The sequence below is a fragment of the Drosophila busckii genome, chromosome 2L (assembly GCF_011750605.1).
Source record: "Drosophila busckii strain San Diego stock center, stock number 13000-0081.31 chromosome 2L, ASM1175060v1, whole genome shotgun sequence".
Taxonomy (NCBI): Eukaryota; Metazoa; Arthropoda; class Insecta; order Diptera; family Drosophilidae; genus Drosophila; species Drosophila busckii.
In genome coordinates, this window is record NC_046604.1 from 11,998,369 (window position 1) to 12,024,832 (window position 26,464).

The 26,464-nt window shown below is 42.8% G+C and overlaps 6 protein-coding genes across 6 annotated transcripts; 2 read left to right on the forward strand and 4 right to left on the reverse strand.

Annotated features, from left to right (window-relative positions):
* Nucleotides 1–70: 70 nt before the first annotated feature.
* On the forward strand, nucleotides 71–10,877 carry LOC108607993 (lysine-specific demethylase lid). The gene is made up of 4 exons (XM_017999151.1): nucleotides 71–258; nucleotides 3,923–5,486; nucleotides 5,787–7,201; nucleotides 7,551–10,877. The coding sequence occupies exons 2-4, from the start codon at nucleotides 3,995–3,997 to the stop codon at nucleotides 10,215–10,217; spliced, it is 5,574 nt and encodes a 1,857-aa protein (XP_017854640.1). The 5' UTR covers nucleotides 71–258; nucleotides 3,923–3,994; the 3' UTR covers nucleotides 10,218–10,877.
* Nucleotides 10,878–11,791: 914 nt separating this feature from the next.
* On the reverse strand, nucleotides 11,792–14,163 carry LOC108596168 (myrosinase 1). Its single transcript, XM_017981678.2, has 4 exons — nucleotides 13,928–14,163; nucleotides 13,470–13,671; nucleotides 12,342–13,235; nucleotides 11,792–12,279 (listed from the first exon to the last, which is right to left on the reverse strand). Exons 1-4 carry the CDS (start codon nucleotides 14,011–14,013, stop codon nucleotides 11,887–11,889), a joined length of 1,575 nt encoding a protein of 524 aa, XP_017837167.1. The 5' UTR covers nucleotides 14,014–14,163; the 3' UTR covers nucleotides 11,792–11,886.
* A 2,156-nt stretch (nucleotides 14,164–16,319) lies between these two features.
* On the reverse strand, nucleotides 16,320–22,042 carry LOC108608225. The gene is made up of 5 exons (XM_017999504.2): nucleotides 21,383–22,042; nucleotides 20,004–21,323; nucleotides 18,023–19,945; nucleotides 17,765–17,963; nucleotides 16,320–17,151 (listed from the first exon to the last, which is right to left on the reverse strand). The coding sequence occupies exons 1-5, from the start codon at nucleotides 21,867–21,869 to the stop codon at nucleotides 16,365–16,367; spliced, it is 4,716 nt and encodes a 1,571-aa protein (XP_017854993.1). The 5' UTR covers nucleotides 21,870–22,042; the 3' UTR covers nucleotides 16,320–16,364.
* An 856-nt stretch (nucleotides 22,043–22,898) lies between these two features.
* On the forward strand, nucleotides 22,899–24,123 carry LOC108607744 (splicing factor U2af 38 kDa subunit). The gene is made up of 2 exons (XM_017998772.2): nucleotides 22,899–23,078; nucleotides 23,157–24,123. Exons 1-2 carry the CDS (start codon nucleotides 23,035–23,037, stop codon nucleotides 23,956–23,958), a joined length of 846 nt encoding a protein of 281 aa, XP_017854261.1. The 5' UTR covers nucleotides 22,899–23,034; the 3' UTR covers nucleotides 23,959–24,123.
* Nucleotides 24,124–24,391: 268 nt separating this feature from the next.
* On the reverse strand, nucleotides 24,392–25,021 carry LOC108607746 (protein PET117 homolog, mitochondrial). Its single transcript, XM_017998774.2, has 2 exons — nucleotides 24,778–25,021; nucleotides 24,392–24,717 (listed from the first exon to the last, which is right to left on the reverse strand). The coding sequence occupies exons 1-2, from the start codon at nucleotides 24,867–24,869 to the stop codon at nucleotides 24,486–24,488; spliced, it is 324 nt and encodes a 107-aa protein (XP_017854263.1). The 5' UTR covers nucleotides 24,870–25,021; the 3' UTR covers nucleotides 24,392–24,485.
* A 272-nt stretch (nucleotides 25,022–25,293) lies between these two features.
* On the reverse strand, nucleotides 25,294–26,417 carry LOC108607745 (60S ribosomal protein L27a). The gene is made up of 4 exons (XM_017998773.1): nucleotides 26,339–26,417; nucleotides 25,769–26,086; nucleotides 25,437–25,572; nucleotides 25,294–25,376 (listed from the first exon to the last, which is right to left on the reverse strand). Exons 1-3 carry the CDS (start codon nucleotides 26,339–26,341, stop codon nucleotides 25,444–25,446), a joined length of 450 nt encoding a protein of 149 aa, XP_017854262.1. The 5' UTR covers nucleotides 26,342–26,417; the 3' UTR covers nucleotides 25,294–25,376; nucleotides 25,437–25,443.
* Between the last annotated feature and the right edge of the window lie 47 nt (nucleotides 26,418–26,464).

Here is a 26,464-nt window from a genome sequence, read left to right on the forward strand (position 1 = left end):
TGCAATTGAGCAACACTGGCGTTTTTTATATTATTGAGCGCGTATTTAAGAGCCCTTGCAAGCTGGTCACACTAATTTTCATCGTCGTGTGCAGAGCAGTTGTAAAGACAGTGGAAAATATTCCAAAGCAAATAAATATTACAATTTAGCAACCTATATATAAAGTTAATCAAGTGCTGTGTGCGTGGTTCTATGAAATATATTGAACAAGTGCACGCCTGCAAACAGCGTGCGTGTCTACGATTACCTATGACGACAGTGAGTTTAGTTTTCTTCTATATATCTTCTACCCTACACTTACAAAGTGAGTGTGTGTGCGTGTGTGAGTTTCGCTGATGGCTGAAAAATGTTTAATTAGCAGCGAAATATGGACAGAATGCATACACATAATGCGCGAGCCTAGCCTAAAAACGTTGCAACAAATCGAGCGAAAGCCAATGAGAATATTAATCAAAGTTCACAAGTGAGCCCTGCCAAAGGCAATTGGAAACAACCCCCCGCGTTTTAATCAAAGAAGAAAAAAAAACGTTTTGTATGTGAGAGTGTGTGTGCGGCTGCGGTCACTGCTGGCAGCGCAGTTTGAAAAATGTGTAATAAAAAGTGAAAATTTTCAAATATCAACTCAAACCAATGCATTCGAATTGCAATCATAAATAACTTATTAATATATGTATGTATATATATATATGAATTTTGAAGCGCAAGCGAAAGGAGAAGAGCTGAGAGACTGCGGCAGCGCTGCTGCTGTAAAGTGCGTTCTCCGCTGCTTCTGCCTTTGCTGGTCGCCATCATGGTGTGTGTCTAGCGCTGCTTAATCCCTTTAAACTTATATACAGACTAAATAAATATGTATAACTGCGAGCTTCGAGCTTGAGAGTTACTGCCAACTGCGCTAATTAGCAAAGTTTGTAAATTTCTAAAGAAAAAAGTACAGTGTTGCATTTAATACATACATATGCGCATACAAACATAAAACATTTCAAAAGTGCAATATGGTGGTCAGTGCGTAAAAAAAAATCACAACGTTGATGTGAATGTTGTTAACCAACTATGGTTGTGACCAATTTGCTGGGCTCGCTAGCAGGAACAAAGATTAAATATAATAGTTTTCAAGTGCAAGTAGACACGAAAAGAGATTTCGATAAAGTAACTAATTAATTTTGCAGAAAACACATGTACATACACATGTATGTATTTATGTATAGCTAAATGTTGTTGTTATACATACATACGTATATGTATACCTGTGCGCACTAGTGTGTGTAAACGTGAACTTGTGTGTGTGTGAGTGTGCTCGACTGAAAATGGAAATTATATAAAACCCCTTTTTGTATGCGTACGACGTTAACAATTTTTGGCTTCAGAGCTGTCAGCTACAATTGTAATAAAATCACGATCAATATGGCAAACGTAAAACAAGTTAACTTCTACAATTAATTGAAAAATCTTTGCCAATAGCACCAACAGTTGGTGAAATTCTGAATAGTTGGCAAGAAGCGCAATCAATATTCATGCAAAACGCCAATCCAAAAGGAAGAAAAAAATATATAATAATAAAAGCCATAAATTAACTTGGAGCATGTTGTTTGTGATGTGTGTGTGTGTCTATTCCGCGCGCTCTCTCGCTCCCTTGCACAATTTGCTCTCAGCTTGAGAGCTCTGTGTGAAGTGCAGAGAGAAAAGAGACAAAACAGACTCCTGGCTGATCAGGCAATTGATAAAACTACACACACCTCTTACTCCCTTTTTCTGCATTGACTCTGCGTGATGTTTTTGTTGTGCCATTTTTTGGGGTGGCAGCAGCAGCGCCCCACATTCATACGCACATCTGTGTATGTGCGAGTGTGTGTGTGGGCATTGGTGTACGTATGCCTGTGTGTGTGAGTTGTGTTACAACAACCACCAAAGCAAAAGCAAAAGCTTTTCGCCCAGCAACAAACAGCGGCTTCCTTTTGTCTATTTTGTCGCTGGGGAAATATAAACTTAACCGGAACGGAACTTTAACTTTAAGCTGCTGCGTCGCAGTCGCTTTTTTTTTCTTCTCAATATGGCTTCCTTTATTTAATTTCATCAGCAAATGACATACGTAAACAAAAAAATAAAAATAGCAATACTTTGCTTGAAAAACTAATAAAAATGAAAATCAGCCAGCTGTAGCCACAGCAGCCATAAAACTTGAAAAAAAAAGAAAAAAAAATATAGACTCCTTACAAATAATGCACACATAACAGACACACACTCAAACTTATACATTGCATACATACATACTATGAATTGTATGTATGTACATATTGAATTTCTAAGTTTTGTTGCCACCCGTTGTCGCTATGTAATTTATGTTTGTGTGCGTTTATTTGTGCGCTCCACTTTTCTATGCAACAAATTCATTTGTGTGTGCAAAGCAGCATATACATACGAATAAATATTTTATTTGATCCGGCTGCAAAACGTATACGTATACACACACCCCCGTAAGACTACCACAAGTGTTTTATTTTTACAGGGCAACTGTTAGTTGTGCTTTTTAATAAAAAACAATAATACTAATAAGAAAAGTGTAGAGGCGAATTAAATGCACATGTTGTATATATAAAGGATTTTAGGTGTGTGTGTGTGTGTGTGTGGGTGTCGTGTTTTGGGCAAAACAAAACTTAAAAATAAACAATGCTAAGCTTCTGCATGCATGTATGTGTGTGTGTGTGTGCTTGCAATTGAACTCCCACACATTAGCTTTTTGGCGCTCTCGCACTCTCTCACTCTCTTTTGCTAGTGCGCTCACAGTGTGACAATCAAGCCCCAAAAGTTCAACCCCAGCCCGTTGTAGTTGTTGCTGCTGGCACTGTTAGATATTCTTTGATCACGTAGACGCGATGCGATTTGTTTTTGTCATTTTTGTCACACAACCTAACCACTGTAAGTGTATGTGTGCCATTTATTTGCGCTATGCCTGTAAAGCAGAAATTATGACAGTTGGCAACGCTGATACAGGTGCTACTCGTACTTCTATTGAGCAAAGAATACATAACTAAAAAGAAAATATATGTATTTATGTGACAAATACTGCACACACATATAAAGTATGCAGCTAACAAGTTGTTTAATACGCCTTGTCAAATGACTATAATTGTAATTTGTGTATTTTTATAAATGCATGATTGCAGCTTAATATAAGCTTTTGTTTATTTATAACAACAGCAATGCAATTTTTTTTATCAATCTGTATAAGGTAGAGACTGATAATGTAATCAAGCGTAAAACTGACACACACACAAGCGTACAGAGACAGACACATGCAAAGTGCAATTGATGTGTATTCGCTTCACGACACACATATACATAGATGCATACATATATTTATAGTACGTGTATGTAACTATGATTCTAACCCCCACTTACGACTGGATGGCCAAAGAGAGCCGGGCATTGCGCGTATTGCGCTCTCACTCTGCCACTTTTTATTTGTAATGCTATAAATGCCGTTTACATTTACTCGTTTTGTTTACCTGCCACAACAGCCAACAGCAGAGTAGTCAGTGCCTGAACGGGGTTGTCTCCGCCGCTTCCCGCTCGCTCTCTCTCTCGCTCTGCATCTCACTCTCTTTGTCAGTTGGGCAGTTATTACTTTTGCTTCACTTACGATTTACACTTTTTGAGCATTTGTAAACGTTTTTGTTTTTGTTTTAACAGTGTTGCCAGATTATGGCAATTACACTTGTAAGTGCTGTTAAAGTCTGGCCACACTGCTAGGCAAACAATTGAAACGAGCATATATGAATTTTTTTGTGTGAGCGTGTGTGTGTGTTGAGTATGTAAATAAGGCATGTTGACTTAATAACTGTGATTTTTGTGAAGCGTTTACTACAAACGAAATTCTAATTATATTCTTAGCTAACTTGTCAACTCTCTTCTTCATGTTTTGCAGAGTCTGCAGCAGCGCTTGCAGCAATAGAAGTTAAAACAAGCTACAGCAAATAAAAAACAGCAACACACAAGAATGTCCGCCAAAACAGAGGCGGCGGACAATGGCAATGCCAGCTCCGGTGGTGTTGGAGGATCAATCCTTAGCAGCTCCACCACCAATGGCGGCACTGTGACACCAGCGCGACGCCTGCGCACACGCAACTCCACTGGCGGCAGCGGCAGCGAATCGGCCAAAAAGAGCAGCAACAATAACAACAATAATAACAGCAGCAATAACAACAACAACAACAATAGCAGCAATAGTAATAACAATGACAGCTCCGCAGCACATGAATCAACCAACAACAATTCAGCAACAGCTTTGACCGGCGGTGGCGCCAACTCCGCTACACCCAATGCCACACAGGAACGTCCCATGCCCAGCGTGCCCATGAATCATGCCAGCAGCAGCGTTTCGGCCAGCAGAAAATATCACAACGCCTGTCCGCATCCAACTCCGACGCACAAGAAGCCGCTGCATACACAACCGCATAGCAGCAATAAATTTGATGATACCAAGAATGAGGAATTCCATTTTGATACTCCGCCTGCTTGTCCAGTGTTTCGACCCACAGCGGAGGAGTTTAAAAATCCATTGGCTTACATAAGTAAGATACGCTCCATAGCTGAGAAATGTGGCATTGCCAAGATTTTACCACCGGATAAATGGTCGCCGCCATTTGCCGTAGATGTGGACAAATTGCGTTTTGTGCCGCGCGTGCAACGTCTCAACGAGCTGGAGGCAAAGACGCGTGTTAAGCTAAATTTTCTAGATCAGATTGCCAAGTTTTGGGAGCTACAGGGCTCATCGTTGAAAATACCCATGGTAGAGCGCAAAGCTTTGGACTTGTATACACTGCATCGCGTAGTGCAGGAAGAGGGCGGCATGGAGCAGACTACCAAGGAGCGCAAATGGGCTAAAGTAGCAAATCGTATGCAGTATCCATCCAGCAAAAGTGTAGGTGCCACACTAAAAGCGCACTACGAGCGCATTTTGCATCCATTTGAGGTCTATACCTCGGGCAAAGTGTTGGGCGCTACATCAGGACAAGCAGCTGCTACACCCGTGAAGCTTGAGGATGTCGGCACCGATTACAAGACACATGAGATACAACAACGCCAGTCGATTGCACCGCCCAATGAGAATAATACGCGTCGCTCCAAGCGCTTTGGCCATTCCACTGCTAGCTGTGGTCTGGGTGGCAAACCAGGTGCTGGTGGCACCAACAACAATGCGGTGTGCATTAAAACCGAAACCAAGGAGGATTTCAAGCGAGATCTACTTAGCAGCTTCAATGCTGCCACAGAGGCAGGCAACGGAGAAAAAGGCGCAGCCACGCCCAATACACGAGCAACACAAAAGAAGGCGGACAAGGAGACAACGCCATTGATTGATCCATTGATGAAGTACATTTGCCACATTTGCAATCGCGGCGATGTGGAAGAGTCGATGTTGCTCTGCGATGGGTGCGACGATAGCTATCATACCTTCTGTCTGCTGCCACCATTGACTAGCATACCCAAGGGTAGGTTGAATCTCAAATAAACTCTACATAGTCGGGCTCAGCCGGCTATAATAGACTCTATGCCAACATTAAAAAGCGTCTGAATATTTAGAAGTCGTAGAAGTGAATGTGAATGGATTAAATAAAATTAATGAATGACTATGTCATAATCGCTAAAGTCGAAGGGTTACTGCTTCCTTTCCTTTCATTGCGACCCGAGAAAAATTATTTATATGTATATGCAACTGAATTAATAATCTTAAGACAACAACATTATTCTTTATTATTATTTTTATTAAATTCTTTACTTATGCTCCACAGGTGAGTGGCTATGTCCACGCTGCGTGGTTGAGGAAGTCAGCAAGCCGCAGGAAGCGTTTGGATTTGAGCAAGCAGAGCGCGAGTATACGCTGCAGCAATTTGGCCAAATGGCGGATCAGTTTAAACAGGAATATTTCCGCAAACCGGTGCATCTGGTGCCCACCGAAATGGTGGAGCGTGAATTTTGGCGCATTGTTTCCTCCATTGATGAAGATGTAACCGTGGAATATGGCGCTGATTTGCATACTATGGATCATGGCTCGGGCTTTCCTACACGCAGCTCACAGTACTTGCTCTTGGGTGACCAGGAGTATGCGGATTCTAGCTGGAATTTGAATAATCTACCACTATTGGAGGATTCCATATTGGGACACATCAATGCGGATATTAGCGGCATGAATGCGCCTTGGATGTATGTGGGCATGTGCTTTGCTGCTTTTTGCTGGCACAATGAGGATCACTGGAGCTACTCCATTAACTATTTGCATTGGGGTGAGCCGAAGACCTGGTATGGCGTGCCCGGCTCCTGTGCCGAGCAGTTCGAGGAGACCATGAAGCGTGCAGCGCCCGAGCTATTTGCTTCGCAGCCAGATTTGCTGCATCAGCTGGTGACCATAATGAATCCCAACATCTTAATGAACAATGGTGTGCCCGTTTATCGCACCGATCAGCATGCAGGCGAGTTTGTTATAACCTTTCCACGTGCCTATCATGCTGGTTTCAATCAAGGCTATAACTTTGCCGAGGCGGTTAATTTCGCTCCGGCGGATTGGTTAAAAATGGGACGCGAATGTGTTAATCATTATTCCATGCTGCGACGCTTCTGCGTCTTCTCACACGATGAGCTGGTCTGCAAGATGGCCTTGGAGCCGGCCAAGCTAACCTTTGGCATTGCCACTGCCTGTTACATTGACATGGCCGAAATGGTGGATACGGAGAAGAAATTGCGCAAGTCTTTGCTGGAATGGGGAGTCACACGCGCCGAGCGTCGCGCCTTTGAGCTGGTCAATGATGATGAGCGCCATTGTCAGGAGTGCAACACCACTTGCTTCCTCTCCGCCGTTGCCTGCGAGTGCAACGATAAGTTAATTGTCTGCTTACGCCATTATACCGTACTCTGTGGCTGTGCGCCGGAGAAGCATACGCTCATCTATCGTTATACTCTGGACGAGATGCCGCTGATGCTGCAGAAGCTCAAGGTCAAGGCGCATAGTTTTGAGCGTTGGCTCTCACGTTGTCGGGATATTGTCGATGCCCATACACCCACCTCGGTGGCTCTGCAGGAGTTACAGGAACTTTGCAAGGAGGCCGAAACTAAAAAGTTTCCATCTTCGCTGCTTATTGATCGCTTGAATGCCGCAGCTATTGAGGCGGAGAAATGCGTTACGGTGATCCAACAATTGGGAATCAATAAGGTGAGTATTTTGTATTCTGTATTTAATTTGATAGAAAGAAAAGAATAGGAAAAAGTTTGAAGGAAAGCTGCTAATAGGAAAGTTCTTGTAGGTTTCGGTCCTAATTCTCTTTTAGCGGATTTTGAAATTCCAAATATTAAATTGAAGAAAGTATTATTTTTAAAAGTAATTATTAGTCATCAATTTAAAAGTGAGCAAAATTATTGCACGTCTTTGTAATTTTAAAATTATAAAAAGTATTTGTTAGTCATCAATTGCATTAAATTGAAAATTTAAATAAAATATTTAGAAATTGATCTTATAATGTATAGAGAGAGAAATGTTATTAAAATACTGATAATTATTGCAGGTGCGCACTCGCTCGGATCACAACCAGGAGGCAGCACAGTATAAGCTAACTATGGAGGAGCTCGAGCTGTTTGTGCAGGAGATCGATAATCTGTGCTGCATCATTGACGAGGGCGCTTCGGTGCGTGAACTTTTAGTGCTGGGCAAACAGTTTGTGGAGCGTGCAGAGGCGCAGCTGCAATTGACGCTGGAGGTGCTGGAAGAAAACGAGCTGGAGACACTCATAAACGAGGGCAGCTCGCTGCGCATTGAGCTGCAGCAGTTGGATTCGCTGCAGAAGCGACTCAAGCAGTGCAAGTGGTACAAACGCTCGCAGGGATTGCGCGAGACGAGCTCCAAGCTGACCTACAATGATATCAAAGCGCTGCTGCATACAGCGGCAGCTGAACTAGATCCCACAGATCCGTATGTGGATAGGGAGATGCGCAAGCTGCAGCATATAGGCGCTGCCATTGAAGCCTGGGAAGCGCAGGCGGCCAAGTATTTTAGGCGTCTCAATCAGCAGCATGAGTTAGTTGAGATCGAGCAGTTTCTGAAGTCTGCAGCGGAGATCAATGGGCAGGTGCCGTCGCATGGGCTGCTGAAGGATGCGCTGCGTAAGGCGCGTGAGTGGCTGCGTGCAGTGGAGCAACTGCAGCAGAACAATCATGTAACCTATTGTCACACGCTGGAGGCCATGATCGAGCGCGGCCTGAGCATTCCGCTGCAGCTGGAGGAGCTGAGCCGCATGCAGGGCTATCTGCAATCCGCTGCGCAGTGGAAGGATAACACTGCGGCTGCGTTTCTGAAGAAGGGCACCTTCTATACGCTGCTGGAGGTGCTCATGCCACGTGCGGATGCCATTAACATAGACTCGGATCTCAAGCCGCGTTTCCAGGATGATTTCTTAAAGGACAAGAATCCCGCCGAGATTGTGGCCAGCTTCAAGCAGTCCGAGGAGCAAGAGCTGCGCGACATGCGTCAACTGCGTCGCCAGAACTTGTCTAAGCAGCCCCAGCGCGACGTCTACTGTCTATGCAAAGCGGAATTCCGTGGTCTCATGCTGCATTGCCAGCTGTGTCGTGATTGGTTCCATGAGGATTGCGTGCCACCACCAGCAATGCACTCGAATGGTCTACTCAATGGCTTGCAGTCAACGCCGGCGAAGTGGCTCTGCCCCAGCTGCGTGCGCTCCAAGCGTCCGCGCTTGGAAACCATTCTACCGCTGCTGGTGCAACTGCAAAAGCTGCCCATACGCCTGCCCGAGGATGAGGCGCTGCGCTGTCTGGCGGAACGCGCCATGAACTGGCAAGATCGTGCACGCAAAGCGCTGAGCAGTCCCGATGTCAGCGCCGCCATAGAAGCCATAGTGGCGCAACAGCGTCTCAGCGGCAACAGCACCGCCGTCTTGGGCAGCATTAACAGTCCGCGCAAGCCGAGACGTCAGCAGACCAAGCAGGCATCCGCTTCGGATGCAGATGATGTGGACGAAGACGATGAGGATGACGATGATTGCCGGCTGCGCATTGTGGAGGACGGCTTTAGTGGTGATGAGGATGAGCGACATGGCGCCGATGCGCACGGCACGGATTTATTAAAGCTACTCTCGGACAGCGAATTTGAGAACCTGCTGGAGCTGATGATGGAGGGAGATCTGCTTGAGGTCTCACTGGACGAGTCGCAAGAGCTGTGGCGCATACTAGAGACACAACCGCCCTCAGCTGTGCAGGCAGAGGCCAAGGCGCGAGTGGCGCAACATATGCAGCAGCTACGTTTAACGCTGCAGAGCAGCGGCGCCTCAACAGCGACGCCATCGGCTATGGGCAGCGGTGCTGAAGATTCCAATGACAGCCTGCTGGTGCAAAATAGTCCCAGTCCAGGCTCCGGTTCGCTGACGGGACCACCGACTAACAAGAACAACAAGAAGCGACGCTCGAATGATGCCAACAGTGGCGCTGTGGCCGTGCCGCGCAAGAAACAGAGCACGCCCAAGCAGACGCCGGGCAAAAAGAGCGGCGGAGGTGTGCGCAAGAGCGACACCAAGGCGAGTAGCTCATCACCCGGAGCTGGCGCCGATGCCGATGCGGAGAACAAACAAGCAAATGGCGGCAATACGCCAAATTCAACGCCCGGAGCAGCGACAACGCCGGGATCAACGCCGGCAGCGCATAAGAAACGCAAGCGCACTACGACGAGCACGACAAACAATAGCAACAATAACAATAATAACAACAATAGTGGCAGCAACAACAGCACGCCAACAGCAGCAACGAATAACAACAACAACAGCAACGCTGGCGGCGGCGGCGGCGCAGCTAACAGCACACCCACAACTGGTGGCGGCGGCGGCGGACAGAAGAAACATGCGCAGCGCACGCAGCAAACGGCGCAGGAAGATGACGAGGAGGAATGTCGTGCGGAGAATTGTCACAAGCCCACAGGCCGTGAGGTGGACTGGGTGCAATGCGATGGCGGATGCAATGAATGGTTCCATATGTATTGCGTCGGTCTCAATCGCAGTCAGATTAAAGCCGACGATGATTATATTTGCATACGCTGCTCGAAAACTGTTAGCGTAGGCGTCGCCGCTGGCAGCAGCAGCATAACGGTGACGACGAACACGACCAGCAGCTTATCGCTGAGCACAACGACGCCAAGCAAGCAGCGAGCAGCGCAGTCGGCGCGATGAACCGCAATGGAGCTGCAGCTGCGGGTGTGTATACGCGTGAGAAAGATAAATACAAATTGACAACAGTTGGCAGCGCCTGCGATTAATCGATGACACACACACACAAACAAACACACATATACATATATATAGGCACAACTTGCATTGGTGTGTGCTTAACGGTATTTACTAAGTTTTAGTAAAAACAAAACAGAGTCACTTTAACGTTTTTTGTAGTACATACTATTTACTAATTATTGCAAGCTTGCAACACACTCACACACACCTACACATACATATGAGAGAGTTAATTATTTAAGTGAAAATTCAACTGTAAAATGCTAAAAAGAAATATAACACAACCGATTTACTTATATGTAAGTAATCTGTTGTAATTTGTGTATTCAAGTGCACATTTTACTTTTCGTTAAAAACTTTATTTTATAAAGCGTATACTACATACATACATTTATGTATATACACACACACACATACAATTTACCATTACCTGCTATTATAAGTGCTTTTTTGTTAATTTAATTCACTTTTTTGTGTTCTCGCTTTAAACAACAAATATTTTCATGTGCGACTTGCGCTTTCGTTTAATTTTCCACAAGCAAACATTCAATTGATTTCTTGTATAGTTTACTTTGTTTACTTAAAGTGGAATTGAAAGTAAATTTAATTTGTTAATTTTATACTACTTATATATATATATTGATTCTTCCATATATTGTTATATGCAATTTGATTATTTTGATGCGTGTCGCGCTGTAAACAAACATTTTCTTTTGTATGTTTTAATTTGTTTCCTCCACACGTTTGATTTCAATACTATAATGTAGCATAAAAAATGAAAACCAGTTTCAATCAATTACTAAATGAAATTGCGTCTAAGCTAAATTTGTTGTTAAAACAAAAAACCGAGCATAATATATTAATCGATTCGCAGACCTAATGCTAAGTTTATTTTAAAAACCTAAATGAAAATATATAAAAAAGTGTATAATTTTAAATTTAGTAAGCTGATTATATAGAACAAGCTACGTAAGTCACTTTAAAAGAAAAAGTAAATCACAAAAAAAAAAATTGCAAAAAAATAAATTTAAAAAAAATTTCTCAACGTACAACAACAAACAAAAAACAAAATGCTTAGATTTATGTGTATTGCGATAGTAAGAAAAACAAAAAACAACTAAGATGAACTTTGTAAAATGATTTTTTAAGCGTGTATAAAACATATGGTATATATATATCGTGCGGGTAGCAAGCAAATGCGGAAAATCACCCAAAAGAAAAGATAAGAAAGAAAGAAAATTTAATTTTATCAATTAAGCAGCAACAACTTTTAATTTAACTATATGAAATAAAAAGCTGTACGATTTCTTTCAACGAGAACTCCACTCCACAATAAATTTAAAACCTTAGATCCTTCACATGATGCATCCCCAAAAAAACACTTCCCAAGCCTCAACATATGTAATTCTATTATATAAATAAATTATATATAAATAGTATTTAAAAAAAAAAACAACAACAAGTCTATTATTTGTTGGAATTTCAGCACAAGAAAAGGAAAAAAGTAAAATTTATGTGTAAAATCATTTAATTTTGTGTAAGTTTAAATAAAAATAGTTTTAAATATCGTATGCAAATTAATACTTGTTCAATGCTTTAGGGATAAGCGAACTTAAACTAAATCTGTTGTACCATCCAACTTGGGTCGATAGTTCCAGTCCAGCGCATTCGTCTTGCAAATATTGGCAAACACCTTGGCCGAGATCTTGGGCGTGCGTGTGCGCTCGGGTGAGCTGAAGTTGACATGATAGAGACCAAACTTCTCCGCATAGCCGACCTTCCACTCAAAGCTATCCATAAGACTCCAGCCAATGTAGCCCATAACATTAGCGCCATCCTCAATGGCATCCAGCACAGCGGACAGATAATGATTGTGATAATCCACGCGAGCATAATCCTCCAGACCACCGCGATCACTGACGCCGTTCTCGGTGACAATTATATTGGGAGCATCGTACTCACGATGTATCCACATGAGCAGATTGTACATGCCCTTGGGATAGACCTGTTTGAGCAAAAAATATTAATAAGCGTTTAATTTATTGCAGTGCTGGCTCGGCGACTTACTCTCAACCACTTGGAGCCAGAGGTCGGCCAGTCGACGCCTTCTTGTGTATTGATGACATCCATATCGTGATTCCAGGAGGGAATGGGGAAATTGCCTGTATTGTTGGCATCATTGGGAGTGACCAGATAGCTTGTATAGTGATTAATGCCAAAGAAGTCAGCAGTGCCCTTGATGCGTTGTATCTCCTCTGGCGTAAACTCTGGCAGTCTGGAACGTGAGCCAAAGCCCTGCTGCTTGCTCAAAGCTCTAATGCGCTTAATCATGACCTTAGGGTAGTTGCCAAATTTGGAGAAGATAGGATGAGCAAACCAGCCCAAGTAAAACTGCATGGTGCGCTCAGAGGCTTCATGATCCTCCACTGAATCGCTGTTCTTCGGCTCATGCCAGGCGCTGTCCATTGTAATGCCAATGCGTCCGCCCATGCGTTCCTGATACTCATCGCGATACATATGCACCACCTCGGCATGCGCCTTCAACATGTTGTGGGCACACAAATAGCTGGGTATGCCAGGATAGTTATAAGCAGGCGCCATATAGTCCACACCATAGCCGTATTCACACACATGCCAGGGCTCGTTGAGTGTGGTCCAAAGCTTAACACGATCACCAAAGGTTTCGATAACCAAACGCGCGTATTCCTTGAAAATGGGTATAATCTCTGGATTCGTCCAGCCGCCCAACTCTTGCAGTCGCTGCGGCATATCCCAATGATAGATCGTAACCATGGGCTTAATGTTATACTTCAACAGCTCATCAATCAGATTGTTATAGTAATCGATGCCCGCTTGGCTAACATTGTGAATAAAACCATTGGGCAAAATTCTAGTCCAGGCTATGGAGAAGCGATAGGTGCCCACATGCAGATCTTTGACCATTTGTACATCGCGTTGCCACTGTGAAAAAAATTTAATTTTAAATTTATATATAATCAGCTGTGGAGTTCGTTCAACTTGAAACCATATGGCGGTTTCAATTTACGACTAAAGTTACCAGACAAGCTTCAGACATTACTCAAAAGCTATAATTACCATATGATAAGATTAAATCAAAGGGCCGGACCGGGCCGAGCCGTACGTAAGTGAAACGAGGTCAAAACTTAAACACATAATTTATGGCTTAATGCTTACCTGATGATAACTATCTGTCGAGACATCTCCATTGGTATTATCTAAAATTTTAGCTGGTGATTTATGCACCATATAATCCCATATGGATTCGCCTTTTCCATCCGCATTCCAACCGCCTTCGATTTGATAAGCTGACGTACCGATGCCCCACATAAAAAAATCGGGAAATCTACGTATATTGCTCATTGTGCTGTTAAAATTGCTGTAAAAATAAATCAATATAATTGCTGATAATTAACACGTAACTGGCTTTAACCTGAAGGTTGTTAATTGGCAAAAGAAATAAAACTTTATGTTAATAAGTTTTTATAATTGTTATGAATGAACAATCTCGTGTGACGTAAGTTGCATTTGAGCAATTAAAGTTATTAAAATTTTTAATTGAAACAATTGACTAAACCTAAATGTATGCAGCACGTGCAGCAAGCTTTTCTTTATTAATAATTTTAAGCACTTACGCTGGTTGGCCATAGCATAGGCTTTGCTCGAGCACTAACAGCAGCAGCGCCAATTTCAAAATCATTTTCAGCACATTAGCATGCATTTTCTGATTTGTAATAAATATTTAAATATATATGCTGTATATATTACACAAACACTTAATCTTTGGCACAACTGTGAGAAATGCTCGTTTTCGAAATAAATAAATTATGCGCGCGTTTCGCAAGCGTCGTAAGCTGTCGACTGTATGATCTGCAACTGATCGCCGCTGACTTTATATCCTAGCGTTTTAAGCGACCCCCATGAGAACTCTCCGAGCTCCAAGCTGAGCCGAGCCGAGCTCGCTCGGGAACAAGTTCGCGGCAGCGCTGCTTACACAGGTGTCGCCGCAACCTGAACGGCCTGGGGTACTATAATTATAACGTGAGTTGTGTAATGCTGAGAAGAAGGCACGTCTGCTAATTTAATCAGTGTCAATATATATGTATATAGTATATGCACTGTTGTTATATTTTTGTTTATATTTAATAATATTTTAATCTATGCACTATTGTTTTTGTAAACAATGTCTATGAAATTTGTGGCGAATTAAATTTAGTGCGCATGGAAATATTTTTAATGACGCTTTTGAGAATAGAGTCGTATATAGAGTGTATATATATACAATAAATAAGTTTAAATTTATTATTTGCGTACGCAGTGTTGATCTATCTTAATAACTCTATTTATTTTACCTAAGCGATAATAATTTCTTTAGTAACGGTAAATATTTTAAAAATGTTTTTGAATTTAAAATCCCTTTTTTTTCTTCATAGTATGACTAAAGTTGTGAGTATGACAAATTTAATAGCGGGAAATAAATGTTTGAATGGAATTGTGTTAAGATCATTTTAAGGAAAATGATCTTAATCTTACGGTACTTTACTTTTAGTGCTCTGATTAATTAAAATAGTCACTGGTTTTTCGCAAAACTAAAACTGTAACATTAAGTTGGAATTCAAGCTAAAAATGATCGAGAACTGAAATATCAAAATCTAAAATCTATAACTACTCAAAATTATAAGTCATTGAAAATGCACACCCCAAAAAAAATGTTTCCCGTATCAATTTTAATTCGGGCCATATGCCTGCGGTTTTGTTTTGCTAACATTTCTAACTAGCGTGACTTAGTACCATCATAAATTAAAGTAAAATCTGCCTATTAGTCAAATTACAGCATATCGTATTTAAATGTAACGCGCATAAATAAAATATTTATTATCGTTACATTATTGCACAACACACTCCAATTTCAAGCTGAGATAAAAACAAACGTTGACGTAGTAAGCAACACATGCTAAAATTAAAAATTATTTATAAAAAGTGAAAGTGATGTAAAGAACGCGGCTTACAGCGTCTAGCAATAAAATCTACAAACACTTTGTTAGCTTTGTTGCATTTGCTAAAAACCAGTTCGCTCAATTGTCACATAGTAAACTTCAAATCCATTCTGGAATTTTGCTCTAGATGCAAACAAGAAATGAAAAAAAAAGGGGGCCGGAGCGGGCGGAACACGCATCTGGTGTGTGTATGGGAAGTTCGATTTACAGCTGGTGACTTGCACGTATAATAAATAAAACATTACGAGTTATCAGCTTCGAATTGAGGCAATCAGGAAGTGGAGAAAACTCGCCATTCGGGATTTAACGTTTCCCCACGTTTACAGTCGAGTCGACTCGAGAGATAAAAATAATTTTAGGCTAAATTTGTTCTTCATCATGTATTAAAATTTGTATATTTACATTTTTATAATATAAAAACGCGTCATACAATTGACTACACTACGAGAATTTTGCTTAATTAAAGCTTTTGCGAATTAATTTAAGGCAAAGCTTACATGATGCAATGCTAACGTTGAAATTTCATAAGCTGTTTATACTGTAACTTGATAGTTTAAAGATAAGAAATAATTACAGCATACAGTAAGTTTCAAGTTCTTTCAATTTTATTTGTATACGTTTTATTATTCGTTTTGGTGTTCTCTTCTCTTCGCTTTAACTAAAAATTCTAACTGCTCATTTTATATAATACATATATGGCTAGCTTTGTGCTAGTTTAAGCTCTAAAAACGAGAATTTCTTTTAGAAATTAATAATAGAAATTAAAACATATTTCAACGCTGCTTAACATTTAGCTAGTAGCTTTACATAAACGCTTATATGTAATCAAATATTAACTAGTTTGAAGGCCCGTACAGTTGGCAACGCTTAAGATTTATGGCTACAAACGAAAACTGCAGCTTACAACTAAGATTTACACATATATAATAATTTTATATAGAAGACTTAATCTTGACTATTTAAAACAAACAAAAAAAAATAATATTAATAAAAAGCTTGCTTAGCAAATATAGTGTAAGGACATTATCTCTTTTGTTGTTTTGTTTATAAACGGAATATAACTTTTTTATTTGGTTTACACGGTGTTGTCCAACGGAGACTGCGACGAGCCGAGTGCACCCATCACCTCGTTGGCGGCCATGAGCATCATCTTCTGCTGCTGCGTGGCCAGCTTCAGCATATAGTTGGCAATGCTGTCCACGTTCAGCGTCTGCGGCGAATACTCGATCACCTGCGACTTTTGACGCGTGTAATAACGCTGCGTGCCCTGCGGCGCCAAATAGGTTAACTGGCGCGGATCACTGGTGCTCACCCAGATCTCATCCTCACTCGCCGACTTGAGTATCAAATGATCGCCCGTATTTATCGCCATTAGTTCGGTATCGAACTGCGGTGCAGGCAATCGATGTACATAGAGCACACGATGCGTTGGCGTCGCTTCCGTTAGCTCGCAGGCAATGATGCGCAGCTCTGGACTCTTCTTGTACTCCCGCACATGCTGATATAGTATAAGCATGCTGCTTTGCTCCATGTCGAAACTGGGAAAATGCATTACGCCCAAATTGCGGCCCAGTTGAAAGCCCAAATCGTAATTCATCAGCGTATCTCCGCTGCGATGGTCCCAAATGGTTAAACGCGATGAGCCATAGCCTATCAGCCGATCCTCCGTCAGGCACTCAATGTGCTTCAGCTCATGCCGCAAATGCTTAAACTCTCGTATGCTGGCTAAAGTGTCCAGCGTGGGCGTCAGTGAATACTTGCAGAGCCCTGAGCGTGGCTTGCCCAATCCCAGTTCCTGCTGCCAGGACATAACAAAGTAGCGCGACTCTGCTATGCTGGTATAGATCACCTGATTCGAGTCGCTGAAATGAGCAGAGAAAATATAAATTAGAAATATGTATTTAATAAATATTGATAATTCCAACTAATAGTAGGTAAGCTGAATATCACATTTCTATTGTGTATTGTTTTCTATGGGCCGCGCCTAATACTTAAATATTTTCACCTTTCTAATTTATTTCCGCGTTTGTTTTTGACTCTTTAAATTCAATATTAGAAATTAGTGATAAATAATATAATTATAGTTATTCCAGCTACTAATTTTCTATTGACCTAAACCTTGTCAGATTATAATTAACAATTCAAATAGGCAATTTTGTAAATTCACTATTTTAATTATATTATGATTAGCATAATTTTTCATTGTCAATAATCAAATCTCACACAATTTGAGCTTAGGAACATTAGCTGATGCTAATTTTATATATAAAAAAATATTAACATTTAATAATTTGGTAGATATTGTTCAACTTGTACGTTTTTTTTATAAATTTACTTTACTACTGACATTATTTCCTAAAGATATTTATTTATTTACTTAACTCTCTTAACCTTCAGTTACATATAAGAAGCTCTACTTCTCTTTCTTAAACCTTGCTAACCTTCAGTCTTATATATGAAGTTCGCTTAACTTACCAATTAACCGAATCCAAATGCACGGAATGCATCTTGGGACGCATTTCCTCCTCGCAGTAATAGTAGACATTTAAGTAGAGCGACAGCAGCTTACTCTCACGCTTGTGATGATCCAGCGGATGACTGCGCATCTCCACATAGATGGGCGTGGAGTTGTGCACGCAGATGCGATTGCCATAGGGCGCCTGCACTTCCAGATCTGTGGCGTTTATAGAGAAGCTATTAAAAGAGCTTTGTAATAGAAGCTAACGCACTTACCATGGGTGAGACGTCGATTGCCGCCCAGATAGACCCAACGCTGTGTTTCCGCGTCACTGGAGTTGTCACTCATTTTGCTTGGACTCGGCGGCAAATTGGAGGACTTGGCATCTTCTGTGGACGCTTGCGGCCTCTGCAGCACGGTAAAGACTTTGGCGTATTTCCAAAAGCTTATAAGCTTCTCCTGCACGGCAATAAGCTGCTCCAGCTCGTAGTACAGATAGAGCACCTTGCCGAATTTGCCCGCCAGCGGGTTGGGCAACATTGCGGAGCCTTGATTGAGACTCAGCAGACCACCAGGTGGCGTTAGATGTATGTTATGGGTAGCCAGCTCACTCGCTTGACGTGGGCGGCGTGAGAAGTGCGTGGGAGAGGCAACGGCAGGCGGTGGATAAATGAGAGCTGGCTTTAAATTATAAAATGTTTCCGATGTGAGTTGCGCGGGCGTGGGCGTATAACTAACTGGCGGCTCTTGAGATTTGCGTAGCTTCTGCACAAAATGCTGCACTATATCATTTGAGGGTGGTGGACTAACAATGGCAATTGGATTGGGCACATCAAGCGGTGGCTCCTCGGACAAGTTTGACTTGCCTGGCATTGGCAGCGACATGCCGCGCAGTCGCTTGCAAATGTTTACACGTTGCTCCAGTTCCTGCTCCATCTGATCCAGCTGGCGTTTGTCTGCGCGTGCGGCTGTGGCGGCGCCTCCGCCCATGCGCAACTTACGCGGCTTGGCCTGCGCACGTTGCTGCTGATCCACGCGATATTGCTGCGGCGGCGGCACAATGGACGGCTGCTGCTCCAGCAGCTCGATTGGTTTACGCAGCTTGGGCGTAGTTTTGTTCGCTTTGCTGGTGCCGCCACCGCTTAGACGCTGCTTATTGTTGCCTGTGCCAGTGGCACGTGCAACATCCGACAGCTCATAGGTCTTGAGCATATTCACCTTGCGATTGCGCAACAGCTTGGTGTGCATATGGCGCGTAGAGCGTTGGACTAACTCACGACTGGATTGTACAGCTGTAACGCCAACAGCTGCTGTAGTGCGTCGACGCTGCGTCGTTGCCTTGGGCACTGTTTTGGGCGTTGATTTCTTCGACTGCAACTTGACTGTGGATTTGCCAGCAGCTTTGCTTTGCTGCGGCGTCTGCTTCTCTGGCGTCTTGCTGTGCCTAGCTGTTGACGGTGACGTTGAAGTTGGTGCCTGTTGACTGCTACTGGGCGCAGAGTTGCTCATTGCCTGCACTATATAAATTGCTGGCTTTGTTTCACGCGCTTTGCGCAGCTTTGTTTGTATATTCTCGTGTAGATCTGTCTGCGCTGGCGCTGCTGCAGCGTAGACCTTGGCAAAGGCTGCCTCAAGCGTCTTGGCATGCAGCTCCTTGGCTGATGCGGTAGTTGATGCTGTTTCGCCTGGCTGCAGCTGCTGCTGCTGCTGCTGCTGTTGTTGCTGCGCTTGATAGAAATAGTTGAGCACATGCTGCGAGTTTTGCTTGCTGGAATCTGGCGGCATATGGAAAACGAGATTATCGCTGTTTACAGGCGCTGCCACATCCTGCAGCGTTTGCTGTTCACTTAGACTGGAGCCACTACTGCTGCTGCTGCCGAACATGAGCTGTTGGCGCTGATGCTCGGTTTGCAGTTGCTCTGACTGCTGCGCTGCTTGTTCGGCCAACTGCTCGCCATCGCCCTGTTCCTGCGTTTGTTCCTGTGGCTGCTCGCGTCGCTCACGCCGCTGGCCGCGCACGCCGCTGCGCATGCGATTCAACTGCTCTTGCGTGCGCACGCGTAAAGAGCGGCGCGCCATTGTGCTCTTGGCCAGCTCACGCATAGCTATGGCAACTGCATTGGCCGTGGCCAGCTCGGTTAGACCCAAATAATTGCAGAACTCATGTTGCTGATAAAACATATCATCGTTGCTCCGCACTGCGTAGAAAGGGATAGCATTAGATTAGTTGAAATTAAGCCTAAAATTAATACATACTCATATCCTGCTGCTGTTCCATTAGCGTCATCGAACCCTCATCTGGTTCATCCAAACTGACTAGCGGATTAAATTCATATTGTGGTGTTTGCGTCGCTTGTGTGCCTGGAATCGCTGGCTCCGAGCTGACCAAATCTGTTGTAGAAGTTTCCTTGGTTTCCAGCATTGACAGCGTTGGCGTTTGTGTTTCTGTTTCAACTGCAACTGCTGGCGATGACGCTGTTTGCTGCTCCTCGTTGGGTTGTGGCCTGAGTGTTGCTGAAGATGGCGTCATAGGCACCAACATGCAGTCATCATCCTCATCCTCGTCATCATCATCAAGCACAATGGGCTCGTCGACAGCTGTTGACGGCTCCTGCTGTCGTAATACGTTAGAACCAGCGCGTTGTCTGATGCTCAGTGAGATTTTGCTTAGACTCTTTTGCATTTCCTCGTAGAACTGTGAGAAATCTTGATGCTTGGTCGGGTGCTCAGTGGTAATTTCGCCCGCCTCATGGCGCTCGAAAATTGCCGCAAAGTTCTCAACATCCTCGACTGCTTCACAAGATCGACTACAGTTCCAATTAGCCACCTTCTCGTTGAGACTCAGAGGTGGCTGCGACTTACAAATGCTGGCCAACTGACGACCCATGGCATCGGCAGCAAGTGTATTCTTTAGCAGGCCGCCATAGCGACGTCTTGGCGGCGGCGGTGGCACTGTTAAATGCTGCTCAGCTGAATCTTCCAGTTCATCATCAAAGTCATCGTAGTCACTGGCATTAGGCATGGAGGTAGAACTAACTGGAAACTCTGTGGTGCTGCTGCGTGGTGGTCGTGCTTGCTGCTGTGGCTCCATTTCATCCTCTTCTTCCTGCTCCTGCAAGGGTAAGCTATCATGTTCCAGTGGACCAGCAACACATTCATCGTCTTGCTCCTCCATTTCATGTTCATAGACCTCGCATATGTCTGGACGCTGTTGTTGCTCCTCATAGTCATCATCAGCCGCTTGCTCTTCGGCTGCATCTATTAACAGCTGCTGTTGCTCGTTCGACTGTTCATTGGCCAAGGCCGCATCACTAAGATAAACATGCGTTGCACCCATTTGCGACTGCTGCTGCTCCTGCTCCACCAGCTGCATATAGTTGGTGCTACCCATGTTATCATGCGCCGATACTAAAATTCCACAGCATTGATCTTCTGTAAGCAACACTACATTTTGCTCATAGATGACGCAATCATTGTCCGCCTGCTGCAGCAGCATGTGCTGCTCTACCATAGGATCCTCATTGCCATTGGCGTAAACATAACGCAATCCTGTGCGTGGCTCCGGCTCATGAGCAACTGTAAGCAATGTCAAGCCATGAATCAATATAAACTTAATACAAGGCTTAAGTACTTACCTGCCTGCAGGCGGTCGCCCCTAAGCCCAGTGCAGCTAAGATAGTTATTCAGATCATTGTTGTCCACATTGCGAAACATGCCAAAGATTAGGCCACCATTGGCAACTTGTGGACTGGCAACGCTATTGGCCTCGCAATTGGCCTCGCCATTCTCCAGCCAATTGTCATCAAAGCCTTTGAAGCCAGTTTTATCGCTGGTAGACAGCAAGCTACGTATATCCGAGTTATCCGAAATGTAGTGCAGCATATTATCTGTGGCTGGATCCATTTCCTCAGCAGCTGGCTGCTCCGGTTCCGCTTGCTGTTCGACTGCTGAGGGTGCGGCTGCCACAGTCGCCGCCAAGGCAGCTGCACCGCTTACATTATTCGGCTCCTCGCTCACTGTGCTTGACAGCGGCGAAAAAAGATCCAGCAGTCTCGCCTCGGCAGCCGCATAATCGTTTAGCACGGCCAAATCGTTGGTGATTTTTGTTTCCCGTTTCGACATTCTTACTTCCTATATCTGGAGCTTCGCGTATTGCTAGCAAAGCAAGCACGAGGCTGTGTTTGTCAATTTTTTGTTTTTAGAAATTGTTACCAAAAGTTGGGAGGCGCAAGGCAAATTGTTTTTTCTGAATTTAGCACGTGAAATTTAAATAAAATGTCTGTGACTCTACTTGAACTACTACACAATGCCGAAATCATAAATGACATGTTTGATGCGGGCTTCTATGTTTGGTAATTGAAGTTCTTGCATTTTACTTAAGCAATCGACTTGATCTTATTTTCTTGCGCAAATTAAAAAACAAACTTCTCGCGGAGCAACAACTCGCAGCACTTGTCAGTATATCTAGAAGAAGAACGCATTGTTCGTTTATACGCTGCGCTTAATTGTGAATTAATGTTGAACATAAAACTCAACTTAATTTGTTGCTTTATTTTAAATTCTTATTTAGAGTTGACGCAAATCAGTCGGCTTTTCGTTTTCATAAAAACTTATTTACTTATTGGCTGTTTTCAGGAATCTATGTTCGGCAATTCCAAACAATTTCTCTACATTGGTCACACTACGCAATCAACTTAGTATCATCCACTGTAATAGTTGCTGGCAATGACTGCGGGAGCATTTTGAAAACAGCGGGAATACTGATTTTGCTAAATTCCACTTTTATTTAAGAAAATATCTAAAAATATTTAGAATTGTATTAATTGCTACAATAATATTAATTGGAGCACCATTTTATCCGCTCCTCATAAGCCACATGAATAAATGTATATATGTATAAGGAATACATAAGAGTGCATAATGTTCGTAGAAAACAAATAGGAACAGCATAATATGGTACGAGCCTAATTTTAATTATCATAAATTAACATTTCAAAGTAAACTAAATGATGGTTGTCATAGAAACATAGCAAAATAAATTCAATAGGCAATTTAGCTATTTTTGCAAATCGATTTTTGGCAGCACTGAGTATGACAGTAAATGCTTGTCGTTCAAGTTGGCAGCACTTCACAACTCATTTATGTTTGTTTTCTAGGCTGGCAACGTTGTCGCAAAATAATACAGACGCTGAAAAATTTGTATTAAAAATTTGCCAAAACATTTAGAAATTTTTAGCTGCAAACGAGGCATAACAGACGTAAAAAGTAACACAGTGGCAGCAGCGTTATGGCCGAATATTTGGCATCAATTTTCGGTACAGAAAAGGACAAGTAAGTGCCATGTGGTTCCAAGGCGGCTTCAACGAACCGGCCTGAATTAAATTATTATTAACTTTTTGCTCTTTGCAGAGTTAACTGCTCGTTTTATTTTAAGATTGGCGCCTGCCGGCATGGCGATCGCTGCTCACGTATACACAACAAGCCAACATTTTCCCAAACTGTGTTGCTCCAGAACCTTTACGTTAATCCGCAAAATTCGGCAAAATCCGCCGACGGCTCACATTTAGTTGCCAATGTATCCGACGAAGAGATGCAAGAGCATTATGACAACTTCTTCGAGGATGTATTTGTTGAATGTGAAGACAAATATGGCGAAATTGAGGAAATGAATGTATGCGATAATTTGGGAGATCATCTAGTGGGCAATGTGTACATCAAGTTTCGTAATGAAGCCGACGCCGAAAAGGCGGCAAATGATTTAAACAATCGCTGGTTTGGCGGACGACCTGTTTACTCCGAGCTCTCACCGGTCACCGACTTTCGTGAAGCCTGCTGCAGACAGTACGAGATGGGCGAATGCACGCGATCCGGCTTCTGCAACTTTATGCATCTGAAACCCATTTCACGCGAACTGCGTCGATATCTTTACTCACGCCGGCGTCGCACTCGTCCGCGCTCACGTTCCGGCGGCAGACGCAGATCCCGCTCTCATTCACGTTCACGTTCCCCGCGGCGCCGGCGTGATGGCGAGCGTGGCATAGTTGGTGGCACAGATCGTGGTGGCGAGCGTGGCATTGGCGGAGGTACTGATCGTGGGGATCGCAACGACCGTAATGACCGTGACAACGACCGACGCAAAGGCGGTGGTGGGGGAGGCGGAGGCGGTAACAGCAACAACGGCGGCGGCGGCGGTGGTGGTGGCCGATATTAGCGCTCTTTATTCTCACCTCTTCAAGCCGCTCCTTTTGTTTTTTTTTTTAGTTACCGGGTGAGCACCACATATGAAACCACCTGATATACTATGTGAATTACTTTATCGAACGCGCCCATTAGAATTGTAATTATACTTATACACACATTCGTAATAATAAACAAAAAAAAGAAAATTGAGTAATAATTATAAATTCCATAGACTAGTTCAATTTTAGTCATTCATTTTGAACTAGTTAAGCCCGGTATTTAGTTAATCTCGTAATTTACTTATGCATCCATTCATAAACGCTAGCGATTACTTTTATTCGTTTGTCATCCATGAAAGTTTGGTTCCTTTCGTTCAGAATCTTGCATTGCCAGCCATAATATTTAGTTGTTCATACCGGTTATTATAATTAGTTAACCTTTTATATTAAATAAAATACAACGCATTTTAAGTTCTGTTAATTTATAAAAAAATAACTATCGTTGGATTATATTATCCTGAACGTAACAACACAACTCCCAATGATAAACGATAAATTTTCACAAAGTTGGCGGCGCCAGTTGATCAAGTGAGGCATCTTTCAGTGCAGCCGGCTCTACATCCAAGGGTGGCTTCTGTTCGGCTCCCTCGCCCACCACATTGACCATTGCGGATTCCATGCTCTTATACTGTTTGGTTAAATCTATTTGCTGCTGGAGGGTATAAGTATTTTCATGCTTGCGTCGCTGTTGCTGCTCAATGTCGCGAAGCACGCCCTGATGCAGCTTTAAACTGCAATGTCCAAATGCATTGTTTATAAATATATTAATACTATGTATACCATTTATTTACCGGTCTTCCGACTGTTTATAGTGCACATAACCTATAATGGCCGCCGATACGCTAACGGCTATGCCTAGCGTTATTTTTGATGGAAGCGACATAATTTAAACTATGCTTAACTTTTAAAACTTCACTTTATTTATATTTAATTTAGATACGGCTCGAAAAAACAAAATGTTACGACATGACCTGAACGTATTAGGTACAAAAACAAATGGAAAGTTGAAAGCAAAACAAACGGCCAACTACAGTCGCTAGGGTTGTCAAGCATATCGCGACACTACCAACCTATCGATAGTTCCCTAGTAGTCCCGAATGCGGTCGCTTTGAAAATATATACGCAAAAGCTATTTTGTCAAATATAAAATAGCCTGTTTTATTAATGTATAAAATTGTGAAATTATACTTCTAAAAATGTTCAGCTACTAATGGCTTGATGAGAAAAAGTGCTATTTGAATGATACGAATGTATTTCTAGATCATATCAACAGTTTAATAACTAACTTCAATATCACAAGACAATTATTTTTGTTTTTCTTTTTAAATTTATTAAAAAACAAATACATTTTTGATGGTCGAATGTATTACGTTTAATTGTAGAGGAATATCTGTAAATATACGTACAAAATTAATAAATGCAAACATTTTGATCTAAATTTAAATCGCACCTTAAACTTAGGCCCTCAACAAGCAGACACCACCGGCCTTCTTGATCTTATCCTCAGCCTTCTTGGAGAAGTATTTGGCCTTGACAATGATGGGGCGAGCAGGCAAGTGACCGCGACCCATCAGCTTGTAGTAGCCCTACAAAAAGAAATATACACATATTAGTAACAGAATGCAACAGCTTTATAAATAGCTATTATTGTTAAATGATCTGAAAGGCTTTCTCTACACGGGGAGAGCAATTGTACGGTCGCATTCTGTCCGCCCATCGCCTTGGGTGTCTCTTCATATCAAAATAACAGTAAATAGTTTTAGACAATTGTTGTAAACTTACAAATTGCACCAAATCGATAACTGGAGCCTTTGTGCTCTTGTCCTTCTCGAGCTCGGCGAATTTATCAGCACCGACGAGGGACCAGAGTTTATCCAGATTGATTTCGGGTCTGAACTTGTGCTGGCGACGCAAGTGGAAGTTCCTCATGCCAACCTTGCCGAAATAACCAGGATGGTATTTATCGAAGTTGATGCGGTGATGGTGCATGCCACCAGCGTTACCGCGACCTCCAGGATGCTTACGGTGCTTGCCAATACGGCCATGACCGTGGCTGACGTGACCACGCAGCTTCCTGGTCTTCTTCCTCTTGATATTCGACTGCAATCGCAAGAAAATGTAAAATTAGTAAATGTATACACGTGCATGCTGCAAAAGTTTTATGTCGCCCTCTGCAGGAGGTTAGGTTTCATTTAATTTGCTTATAATGCTCACTTGCACTAGCTTTAAGCGCACTTTATTCAGCTCATATTAACTGTCTAGCATTTTAAACACTTTAACGCGTGTTTTCGCTTATTAACAACTCGTTTAAACATTAAATTTTAAGCACAACACGCTTTGACGTCCACTCACCATCTTCAGAGTTTAGGAAAGAAAGAAGTGAGCAAAGTTGGCTGCGCTTACACTTTGACACTCAACTGCCGGCACTTTGCAATACTATTGCAGGGTTGTATTTGCAGTATGACCATATTTGCATGG